Consider the following 13,034-nt stretch of genomic DNA (forward strand, 5'->3'; position numbering starts at 1 on the left):
GCCCGATTGATCTTTAGACTCCCGAGGAGGTCTAAAGCCACTCCTTTACTACAAAGCCTACATTGGCTTCCAATTAAAGAAAGAGTGGAATTTAAGAGTTTGTGTACAGCTCATAAAGCAATTTATGGTATGGCTCCAGCCTACATTAAAGAGCGCCTGCAGCTGTACTGTCCGGTGAGAACACTTCGGTCTTCGGACTCGCAGCTGTTGACCTGCCCGCGCTATAGGCTAGCGACGAAGGGTGGGAGAGCCTTTTCAGTGCTGGTTCCCCAGCTGTGGAACAGCCTGCCCGGGGGGCTGCGTGAGGAAGGAAACCTCCTAAGATTTAGAAAGAGCCTAAAAACGCTATTGTTCAGGAGAAGCCTGAGCATGGTATAACTGAGTGCTGCTCTCTGCTTCTATTCCGTTGTGTTATTGTCTTGTACCATCTTTTCCTGGTGCTTAGAGACCTGCAGGTGATTAGGCGCGGTATAAAATTAAAATAACAATAACAATACTAAGAAAGTTGCTAAGTACTTTGTTGTACGATATAGCTCCATATGTCACATTCATCAGCTATGTTTCGCAGGTGATGTGTGGTTAGGCCCAGGCGCGCAACGCCCATAGGGCTCAAAAGGCTTCAGCCCCCCATAACCCTCTCCCCTCCTCCTCCCCCGCCCTGTCATGTGTGTCAGCCCTGGCAGAGACAGCTTCTCGGGTACACACAACTCACAGACAGGTTTTGAGCTTATCACTGCCGCATCTGAGTACTTCACAGGTCTTTAAAAGACCATTTACGTGTTAACGCGGCTTTGTTGTCTTTTCACCCCTTCATATCCACTCTGCCTAATGCTGGAAGAATTCCCCCCCCCTCCCCTCCCCCGAAATTCTTAGCGACCCCCCCCTCCGCCGAATTTGTTAGTAGCCCCACTCCCCGAAATGTGGTTCTAGTTGCGCCCTTGGGTTAGGCTCCTCCAAACCCATGCTGACCGACGGCACAAACTGCATTTGAATGCATTTTCAGTACTGTTTCTGAGGTGTCCACAAACTTACATCATTATGTGGCAGAACGTTGTGCATGCGTGGTAGGGTGCAAACTTTTAGAAAAATTCACATAATATGTTTGACACGCCTCATATTTTGTTGTATGTCTTCAATGGCACTAAATGACCGGAAAAATACGATGTGCCACAAACATTTGGTGACAATCATTTCTGCGGTTTCTGAGTTATGCATTGAGAAAAATTGCCTTTTGGAAATACTTTTTTACATTAGTAAGTGAAAAACTATTTGTGGGGCTCCCTCCCCCTAGAACTGTTGAACCAAATCGATCTGCATATAATTTGAGCTATCCTAAAATATTTTCTCTACTTTTTTTTTTAACTAAGTGTGATGTATATTGGTCAGAAGTTGCCAAAGGTATTAATAATACAAAAATCGGATTTCCTCTAGAGTGAGGCGTAGACCTTCTCTTCGGAGGCGCCTCTGCATTCTAAATATATAATTTTGTTCCTCTGCTGCATCAGTTGCATTATAAAAGAAATCAGAAATGCTGCTTAGGAGTAAACTGACTAGGAGAAAAGGAAAATGATCGCCTTTGAAAGCTAGTCATTTTTCCATTCTAGTTCATAAAATGTTAGGGATAATCTTATCATGGTTTTGCTATTTCCCGCAGCTTTAAATATTGCTTTGTATACAACTCGAAGTTTTTGTCACTCTTTGAATGCATATGGATGCCATTTAACAATATGATACATAACAATAAGAAAAAAAGGTATTCATCATTTGAAGCCTGGTGCTCTTTCAAGAATAAAAGCAGAAAACCATAGAAGCCGTAGCTGTGGTCTCATATTAGGGCACCCTCTTTGCAGGTTATATGGCCTACAATTCTTGTACCTGCTTGTGTCTTCCAGTTCCGATTTGCAGATTCCATGGATAAATGTTTAATGCTGTTCGGTACATTGCTGGCAGTGTGTCATGGAGCAGGCCTTCCAGCGATGATGCTAGTGTTTGGAGAAATGACGGACAGCTTTGTTAATAGTGCACACGACCCCTTCCCAACTAACTTTCCACCAAACTTGACAGGTGACATAACAGGTAAGAACATAACAGCAAAATATCACCCTGACTGTTTTCTTTGGCAAAGTTTGGCTCAGTTAGTATCCTATGTTCATAAAACATAATTACTTTTTATGATCTTAAAGATCTACACATCAATGTGACACAGTTATTTCCCATAATGCACAGACTCAATTGAGATTGTTCTTGAGATACGACTTCTTTATTCATATTCTTCATTTCTCTTAAAAAAACTTCTTCTTTAATTTGAATGTAGCCAGGCTTCTAGTCCAAAAGGACTTCTTCAGGGCTTCATGAAGTGTTTCCTCTAAGTGAGAAAATGAACATGCGTTGTGGTGGTAGAAAGACTAAGATGATTCTTCGTTGGTAAGTAATTCTCTCAGGTCCTCATCAGAAAGATTGTCCACATACGGACATCCCACTTCATATATCCTACGATTAAGACGCCCTGAACCAATAATACAGTTTGAAACAACCTAGTGGTTATCCAGTTTCAGGGTTTTCAATAATAAGTTTGAATGGTCTCAATGAGTCAGTGAGTAAGATAGTTCACGCTGAACCTGTCGCAGCCAATTTCAGATAGATCTGAAGTCCATTTGGGCGAAACGTGTTGTCTACATTCAAATTATACAAGAGAGTTTTTTAAGAGAAATGATGAATATGAAAAAAGAAGTCTTATTTTATGAACAAACACAATGGAATCTGTGCGTTATGTGAAATACATGTGTTGCATTGATGTTTACATCCTTGCAATCCTAAAAAGTAGTAGTCATTTAATTTTTCAAGTGTGTATGGAGTCTCTCTTGTGTGGAAGACTAAGAGGACTGGTCTTCCTGATTTGTTCACTACCCCATTTTATTGCATTGTAACTTTTACCTACTAAGGTGTTAGGTGTGATGGTCTGGTGCCTCTTTGTTAAGATTGCTCATAAAACATAATTATTTTTATAGCATGAGGAACTTTTCAGTAGTTATAAAGAGTTCTGATACAAACATATTATTATTGTTTATGTGCTATCACTATCAAACAGACTCAAACCCTGAATCCAATATTGCTAGTACTCTGACCCATCCTTGAGCACACCAAAGAAATAGTGATCTTACCTTATACAAGAGTTGCTATCCCTTAACCACCAAGGACTTCCCACTGGGTTTACAGGGTACATATTGAACTTTTTAACTTATACACATGATGTATCACATGGTTCTGATAGTGTCTTCTATCTGTAGATTCCTCACCTTTTGAATATTTCCAAGGCATTAGACTGGATGCGGAAACTTTTCCATAGTACCTCTGCATGCCAGCATGTGGCATCGGGTGACTCTGCACTGATGCCTTTCCACTCCGGAAATATCACGTGGGGCCTATAAAGGCGGACCGATGACCGTTCCTTTCTTTCCGTGTCTCCGGACGCGGTTCAGGAGATTCTCTCGTCTCTCCAAGACCCTTCCTTCACGATTTTCTTTGAAAACGTATCCAGTGTGCAAGGGATGTCACCCCTAAGATGACAGGCTTTAAGCCTTGTAAGGGCCGGGCACACGCTGGATTGAATTTTTACCAATATGGAACACCTAAGCTGCTATCCCCTTCTCGTCTCACATGGACCAATCATTGTATGATTATGTTCACTCATCAACCTCCGACTGAATTGATCCTTTCAGTTCATCCACAACAGAAAAGGAAAGAATTACGTAGGCCCTGGCATAAACTTACATTAGAGTCCTTTAAGGAGGCGATTCTGCGGCACAGGAGGGAACATGACTATAATGACTTTGATGTCTCTGATCTGTTGGATAGTTTTAACTCCAAATTAACAACAGCATTTGACCTAGTCATCCCTCAAATAAATCAGAGCCCAGCCCAGCGGCGACTTTCTTCCCCCTGGTATTCTGGCGAGCTGAAAAAAGACAAATCTAGTTGCAAGCTGCTAGAGAGACGCTGGATAAGTACTAAAAACTTTCAGACAGGCTTGCTTATAAACTTGCTATATCCAGTTATCATCAAAATATAAAAAAGGCTAGACGCACTTACATCCTGAACCAAATCAAACAATCGAACAACTCCGCTAAAGCACTGTTCAATATAGTTAAAGATTTTGTGTCACCTCAAGCCTGTAAACAGATACCAGTTGAGTCTCAGGAGGTCTTTGATTCAATAGCTAAGTACCATCATGAAAAAATTTCACTGATATATGCCAACTTTCCCACCCCATCCTCCCAAAATTCAGAACCAATTACTGGCCTTGAGGAGGAGCCGGCAACCTCACTCGCTTGTCGTCTTGACCAGTTTAATATATTCTCGCTGGACGAGATAGATAAACTCCTGGTGTCCGCAAAATCGGGCTCGCCAGGGGACCTATGCCCACCAAAAATTATGGCTCTCCTTTCTCCTAGCTGTGCGCCTGATATTGCAGACATTTTTAACTGCTCGGTCCAATCGGGCGTTATTCCTTCAGAGTGGAAGGAAGCGTATGTCCGCCCTATATTGAAGAAAGCCACAGCGGACCCTCATGTGCTTAGCAATTATATACCAATATCTTTGCTGCCCCTGCTCAGTAAGCTATTGGAAACATTAGTAAACAGGCAATTAAGTTCCTACCTGGAAGTTAATAAGATTCTTGACCCATCCCAATCGGACTTTCTCCCAGGTTTTAGCACGGAGACAGCCATCTTGGCAGTCACTGACGTGAGACAGGCTCTGGATTCAGGAGGATCAATGGTGTTGATACTCATAGATCTCTCCTCATCATTCGATACCGTCTCCCATCGACTGCTTGTGGAGAGATTACATGCCTGTGGCATACGGGGACTAGCCTTAAAATGGCTTACAGATTTTCTGACAGACAGATGGCAAACTATAATGCTTGGTCTTTATCTGTCACAAAAATCTTGCTTAGGTAAGGGTGTGCCTCAGGGCTCCTGTTTAAGCCCTACACTCTTCAATGTTTATATGGCCCCTTTGGCCAAAATTGTTGAACCATTTGGGTTCGAAATCATCTCTTATGCTGATGACACTCAGCTTATGTTCCCAATTGGTTCAAATCCTGAAGAGGAGAAAACACGATTTTCAGTAGGCATGCTTGCCATCTCAAAATGGATGGAAAACTGCCTCCAGCTAAACCCCGGAAAAACTGAGCTGATGCTCTTGGGTAAAGCATCTACCATCTGGACGGATGACTGGTGGCCTGACCATCTGGGATTGGCCCCCACCCCAACCTCCTCAGTAAAAAACTTGGGACTAAAATTGGACCAAACTCTTACGATGAAGGACCATATTACATCTACTATTAACTCCTGCTATCATAGCCTCTGCCTTCTGCGCAGGATAATACCTTTTCTGCTGGAGAAACATCGAAGAAACGTGGTCCAGGCGTTGGTTATCAGTCGCCTCAACTATGGAAACGCCTTACTGGCGGAAGTGGGCGAGTCATTGTTAGCCAAGCTACAAGTGATTCAAAACACAGCAGCAAGGATGACACTAAATCGTCCCCCCGGCTGCCCCTCACTTCTGTTACTGAGGGAACTTCACTGGTTGCCAGTGAAAAAACGATCCTTCTTCAAAATCTGTTGTCTCTCATTCAATGCCTTGAATGGAAAGGGCCCCCAGTACCTTCAAAAGAAGCTCGTCAAACAGATCTCGGGTTGCAATCTTAGGTCTAACTCATTACCTCGGCTAAAGATTCCCCAGTATACGTCTCGCACGCACCGGGGGTAGAGCCTTTTCATATGTTGCCCCAAAGTATTGGAATCAGCTCCCATTGGCCCTACGTTAATGCACTTCGTACCTGGTCTTCAGGAAACATCTGAAAACCTTCCTGTTTTAATTGTCATCCATCAACGGTGTTCCTTTTCCTTCTGACTTCACTGTTTCGCTAAGTAAGCGCCGAGATGCCCCCAGGTAATTAGAGCGCTATAAAAGAGCCCCCTAGCATAACATAACATAACATAAGGACTGTCAAAGCAGATGCAGAGTCCAAACATGTTTGCCTGTGGTTTCTGGGGTCGGGCCATTACTGTGGAGACTGTGTCAATGAACTTAAAATCCATCTGAGAACATGAGGCAAAACTTTGTCAGCTGCTGAAGAAGACGCAGTGTCGGACCATTGCTAGTCCGGCTCTAAGTTGAAGTCTCGATCTTGGTCCCATTCCTCTTTCGGGAGATGTCGGAGCTGCTCTAGATGCTGGTCTTTGTTGCGCTCCAAGTCCTCTAGTAATTACAAAAAGACACAGGATGTCGAGCAGAGTTTCGCTCTATCATGCCATTCTAACTCCCATGACAAAGTGCATGTGCAGCGCCAACCATCTCACTCCTGCACTCGTAGTCTTCCAACTTCGGAGCTGATTCGGTAGCTGGTTCTGGCAAAACCCGAGTTTCCAGGGCTTTCAGCCATGCTGCGCCAGGTCGAAGAGTTCCATACAGCTATGCTCTTGTTCTTTAGATTTCTACTGACTACCCCTGGCGTGCCTTCTGGCCCCACTGAACCAAGGGGCTTTCACCTGGGCTACAGCCAGCAAGTTCACCCAGAGCAATAGCTGGACCATCACAGCCACGTCTGCCCTCTGCTCCAGTTGTGACGCTGTTCCTGATGCCCATACTATAAAGGTCTGGACTGCCAAGGAATCTTCCAGGTGGTGAACCACATGGCAGGCTTATTGAGCGTCAGGGCAGGTGAGCTCAGACATCAGGCCCTAGCGGATCACAAGTGGCAGGTACACCTAGAGGTGGCGCAAGGTCTCTTTTGCAAATGGGGAGAACCTTGGCTTGATATACTTGTCACTGCAGCAAACCGACAGTGTCAGCAGTTCTGCACGTTGGAGTTTCCAAGGCTTCTTTCACTCGGAGACGCATTCTGCCTCTAGTGGAATTCGGGACTCTTGTTTACTGCTGATACTGCAATTACTTTGGTATCTATTCAGAACGTGAGCGATGTGAGGCTTAAGGTCTGTCAGAAGAACGAGTTAGTTACCTTTGGCAACATTCTTTCTGGTTGAGACTCTGGGCCAGATTTAGATATCGTCAGATTCATTACTCCTTAACAATGGTGAGGCATATCTCTTCCACCGAAATATAAATCCCATAGGATATAATCCGATTTATATTTCGACAGATGGGATATCAATCACTGTTGTAATGGAGTAAACCGTCCGCTGAGATCTAAATCAGGCCCTATGTCTAACCTCAGGTTTCTCACTGATCCTTCCCATTCTGTGTTTGGACTCTACCCATTATTGAGATCCCAAGTCTAGAAATATGCACACTAGTCTATCAGTTTGCATTTGGGGCTCCACATCTGAAAACATAAAGGCCCGCACGTCATTTCCAGAGTGGGACGGCAATAGTGCAGAGCCACATGGCGTCACCTTCCGGTACTCAGAGGTACTAAGGAAAGTCCGGTGCTTAGGGAATATTCAAAAGGTTAGACATCTGCAGCCGGGTGTTGGGGGGGTGTTGGCTTTGAAAGCTTCTCTTTGTCACTTCTGATCTCGCCTTGCCTGACCCTAAGATGGCAACTGACCACGAGGCTTGGAGCTCATATTTGTGAGCTGAAGATTAAGGATTTCCTATATATGGACATGAATTTTACTTTATCTGCCTCGCTCAAAATATGATACCTCTTGTCCTCCTCCTTCGCACATGAAGACTGGGGTCTCCTAATGTATATGATCAGTCTGACCAGCACTACCAGGAGTGAGCTCTCCCATTCTTGGTATCCTCTACTCAGAATACTGCACCTCCACGGCTAGTGATTTACACACTGGGTGCTAATCTCTGACTCCAGCAGCCATCCAGCTCCCTTTTCCAGGGTGGCGATTTCAACAGTGATTTCTGCGTCTGTGGTTCCCCTACATCTGAGTGCTTTGCATCTACATAAGCCACATTTCGAGTGCACATAGAGTGAACATCTGAAGCGCTCGGCGGGGGCTTATCCAGGGGCCTTAAAAGCGACTCAGCTCCTTAGCTGTATGCTGCACGCCACAGAGATTCTAGACGCTGCCCTAATCCACTCGTTACTCTTCACAGAGTCCTTCACCACTTCTCTTCATGTACCACTCTACCTGGTGCTATCATTCCCCGGTCCAGGGCTGTGTGCTGCTCTCTGATCCTAAGTAATCTACAGCGGATGCTGTCGGGTCAAACAAGTGCTTCCTGTGTGATGCAGCAATAAAGTTTTAAACCAGTCAATCATTATTCCATAATGATAGTTAAAGAGTTCTACAAACCCCCTAATAAACATAAATAAAGGTACTCATACAATGTAAACAATCAATTTTTGTTTTTTATATATGAACAACTTTCACACATATATGGCTGTCATATGTACAATTATATCCACAAAGGTGACAAATGTGAATAAAGTGAGACAGCATGACACAGTAGTGATATCAGTGTAAGGTAGAGGACATTTTAAATAAATATATATATATATATATATATATATATATATATATATATATATATATATATATATATATATATATATATATATATATATATATATTCACTGAAAAAACCATAGGTTTTACACCAGTTATAGTTAGCTCGAAGTTTTACTCGCATAAAACCATTGAAATTCCTACGTTATACTTAGTTGGACTCACTATAACTTGCGCGTGCAATGCACTGCTGAGGACGTCACATATTACATCACTCATGACATGGTCAGTGACATCACTCATGACATCACTGATGACACCATCCAGTGATTGTGTGTCTTTGTGAAAAATAAATATGTGTTATATATGTATATGTTATTGAATATCTTAGTGAATACATATATTAGAGAGTAATGTTTAAATATTGAAATATATGGATTAGTGTTTCACTTTGGGTATAAGTGGCTGCATGGGTTGGTGAGTAGCTACATGTGTATGTATATGGGTTATTAGATGTTTTTTTTAGTATCAGTATGAGTGTCTGTATGGTTTGGTGGTAGATTCATGAATCACTGACTCACTGTTTGTATCTGTTTTGAAGACAGCATATGTGCAGGACTGTATGGGTGGATGAGTGTGTATATGTGTGTGTTAGTGAGTGAATGACTGTTCACTAGTGTCTTTATCAGTAACTACATATGTTTTAATCTAGTATATGTGAATATTGCTGTATATAAGTGAGTATATGTGAGAGTAAGAGATTGTAAGAGTTCCTGTTTAAATAAGTATGTGTTTCTATAAGTGATTGTTTAAGAGAGGACATATGTGTAAGTTTCATTAGAAGTAAAGTAATAGTGTGTGTATAGCTGTATATGCAAATAAATGGATGTTCAATAGTTTATTTGCATGTGTGAGTATGTGTGAGAGTATCTTTTGGATGACTGTCGGTGTGTAACAGGATGTATAGGTGTATCACTACATATGATGAGTGAGTATATGTATGAGTGACTATATAGAACTGTTGGTGAATGAGTGGATGTGTATATAGATTGTGGAATTATTGAATTGGTTGTTGTAACTGGTATGGGTATCTCCATTTTTTTGAAAATTTTAGTTTCTATTTTTGAATATGTGTTTCAAGGGTTACATTACAGTGAAAAGAGGTCTGTCACTCTGTCACAAGGATGGTGTCATCAGTGATGTCATGAGTGATGTAATATGTGACGTCATCAGCAGTGCATTGCACGCGCAAGTTATAGTGAGTCCAACTAACTATAACGTAGGAAATTCAATGGTTTTATGCGAGTAAAACTTCGAGCTAACTATAACTGGTGTAAAACCTATGGTTTTTTTCAGTGAATTTCATGGGTTTTGTAAATGCTATTTCTTAACTGTAACGTGTGTAAAACCTATGGTTTTTTTCAGTGAATTTCATAGGTTTTTTAAATGCTACTTCCTAACTATAACGTGTGTAAAACCTATGGTCTTTTCAGTGAATTTCATAGGTTTTTTAAATGCTACTTCCTAACTATAACGTGTGTAAAACCTATGGTTTTTTCAGTGAATTTCATAGGTTTTGTAAATGCTATTTCTTAACTGTAACGTGTGTAAAACCTAGGGTTTTTTCAGTGAATTTCATAGGTTTTTTAAATGCTACTTCCTAACTATAACGTGTGTAAAACCTATGGTTTTTTCAGTGAATTTCATAGGTTTTTTAAATGCTACTTCCTAACTATAACGTGTGTAAAACCTATGGTTTTTTCAGTGAATTTCATAGGTTTTTTAAAGGCTACTTCCTAACTATAACGTGTGTAAAACCTATGGTTTTTTCAGTGAATTTCATAGGTTTTTTAAAGGCTACTTCCTAACTATAACGTGTTTAAAACCTATGGTTTTTTCAGTGAATTTCAAAAGTTTTTTAAATGCAAATTATTAACTATATTTTCACTGTATTCTATAGTTTTATCATAGAATTTCGAGAAATGTTTTTATCGGATAAAAAAGTTTTCTTCACTGTCAGAATTGTTTAGGGACTCCTTATAAATCTCTAAAGGTTTACGAAGTCTTTACCTTGCCTTCTTTTTAACGTTTTCATACTTGTCACTAAATGTTGGAAAACGTAGTTTTATACTGTCGTGTGCGACCGGGTGCGCGCACCCCGGTAGTTTTAAAGATTAAAAAAAGGATTTATACTTTATCGGTATTCTTCTTGGGACCCCATATGAAGGTATACAACATCGGAGAATGTCTACCTTTCCTCCTTTTCACGTTTTAAAACTTCATTAAATTAGACCGATACTTCCAAATGACGTACGTGTCCGGATTCCGTCACCGCGTATACGTCCTAATACGCGCATGTCAAGTCATGTGACTTGAAAAGAACACTTTCTATTGGTTGATAGTAGTTTCTATTCTGCAATTTTCCAGAAACCACCCACTTCCCTCACTATCTTTTTGGCGCTCAAGGGAGAAGAACCTTTTTCATCTTTCCGCAGAGTTTGCTGAAATGGCTGCAGCACGCAATTCATCTTCGGAATCTGAAGAAAATTTTCGAGTACCTTTAAAAAAAAAAAGAATCTTTCATCTGGCAATTTTTTACCTATCCTCAGGATCAAAAAAAAGTAAATGCTCCGAAAGTAACTTGCACAATTTGTGACACAGTACTTTCAAGAGGAAATGCTTCCAAAAAGTATTCCTTTTCGATTCATACGATGAAGAGACATGTGAGCCAAGTTCATCCTGTGCAATTTGCACAGGCAGCAACAAGAGCTCTGGCAACAGAACTACCACCAGCTGTGGCCAGTACTTCATCGAGAAGACGACCTGCATCTCCATCTACTGCACAGTTGGACTTGAGACCATTTTTGTCGACAGTGCATATGAAATGTAACAACTGTCATGGAATGATTGTGTACGGGGAGCAGAGCCTCACTCTTATAGAAAAAAGAATTAATGACCATGAATGCTTCGAATGAAGATAATTTTTTAACAACTTCTTATGTTCCTGTTTTACAGTTCAAAAATTCGGCTCCAGTTTACCAAATCATAAACAATAAAAAACTTTTCAAAAAATAAAAAAAAGTAAAAAAACTACAAAACCCCCCCAAAAAAGTTCTTTTCAGAACTACCCGATTGTACCAAAAATAGCTCTATTCATAAGCTGAAGTATCGCTGCATTTTCAGAACAATTATTCAAGAATGCGGCAATACTTGGGGCATATTATGAAGAAGACGTGATAATTTATCGTCGCTTTTATCGTCAGAACACTGCTAAAAAAGCGACGATAATCGCCTTCATAATATGGGCCATATTATCAACGATGGGCGATACATTATCGCTGCTTTTATCGGCAGGAAACTGCCGATAAAGCGGCGATAATGGGCTTGATAATATGCTCTATGGAATTCCTATCGAAGCCCATGTTAGATGTCTTCACATCTAACATGGGCTTTGATAGGATTTCCATAGGGCATATTATCAAGCCCATTATCGCCGCTTTATCGGCAGTTTCCTGTCGATAAAAGCGGCGAAAATGTATCGCCCGTCCTTGATAATATGCCCCTATGTTCTACAAATTCCAATCGAAACGTATGTTAGATGTCTTTATATCTAACATTACGTTCGATTGCAATTCATAGAGCATATTATGAACGCCGTTTTCGCCCCTATATCGGCAACTTCCTGCCGTTAAGGGCGGCGATAATGTCTTCTGTATCCTTGTAAATATTCCTCAACACCTTTGTGACAACGTCATAACAGCGCCTGCCGTAAGAGCACTTTGCATGTGTGCCGCACACGCAGTTAATGACATGCATAGTAGGCGTACGTTAAACCACAAGCAAAATGTGTTTGGAGGCGAAAATACTATCACGAACACGGCTGTTGTTAGAAAAACAGTTTAAATAAACTTGTTTATCGTACGACTGCCACGGCCTGCTTTGATCAAGCATTTGGCAGCGTTAACATGGGGGTGTGGAAAATAAAACTAAATCAACCCCCTCTCCTAATTACAAGGCACACATTAGTGCGTAAAAACAATGCTTGTTTTCACGCGGTAATGTTAACTGCCGCTGGCTGTTACAGGAGTACTATCACATATATATTCAAATGAATAATTACGTAGTTACACTGCGGAAAACTCTGGCGATAGCCGGCGAAAGTCAAATGTACGATGTTCAGGGCATATTAACAACAAGTATAGATTCACCAGGCGTCCCCGTTTTGCCAGGACGGTTTCCCTTCTTTTAACCAGCGATCCCAGCAAATTTCAAGAAATATTGCTCATGTCCCCGTTTTTAGAGAGAGTCGACTGAAAATGGAAAGAAATATTTTTTATGTTTTACAAAGCAGTTAAAGTTGCCTGTTGTTTCCACAATGCAATGTAATTGACAGGCAACGTACACAGATTAAAAATTACATTTTATTTATGTTCTTACTGCCTCTTCCGTAATTCTCTGCTAACGAGCACTCTCCTCACTAGAAGTAAAACCATAGTCCTTCTTCTATTTTTCTGAAATGTCCCGTTTTTTGCCTTTTGAAATCTGGTTACCCTAAACAACTAGCGATAATTATCACTATGTTGGCTTAGTTCCAATATTTTT

At 41.1% G+C, this 13,034-nt stretch overlaps 1 protein-coding gene across 1 annotated transcript in view; it reads left to right on the forward strand.

Annotated features, from left to right (window-relative positions):
• ABCB1 (ATP binding cassette subfamily B member 1) overlaps nt 1-13,034 on the forward strand; it is a 562,371-nt gene that overhangs the window by 76,246 nt on the left and 473,091 nt on the right. Inside the window, exon 4 of the mRNA XM_078663595.1 lies at nt 1,893-2,076. Coding sequence (XP_078519721.1) covers nt 1,893-2,076 — 184 coding nt within the window. The remainder of the gene's footprint in view (nt 1-1,892; nt 2,077-13,034) is intronic.

This window comes from Lissotriton helveticus, chromosome 10 (assembly GCF_964261635.1).
Source record: "Lissotriton helveticus chromosome 10, aLisHel1.1, whole genome shotgun sequence".
Lineage (NCBI taxonomy): Eukaryota > Metazoa > Chordata > Amphibia > Caudata > Salamandridae > Lissotriton > Lissotriton helveticus.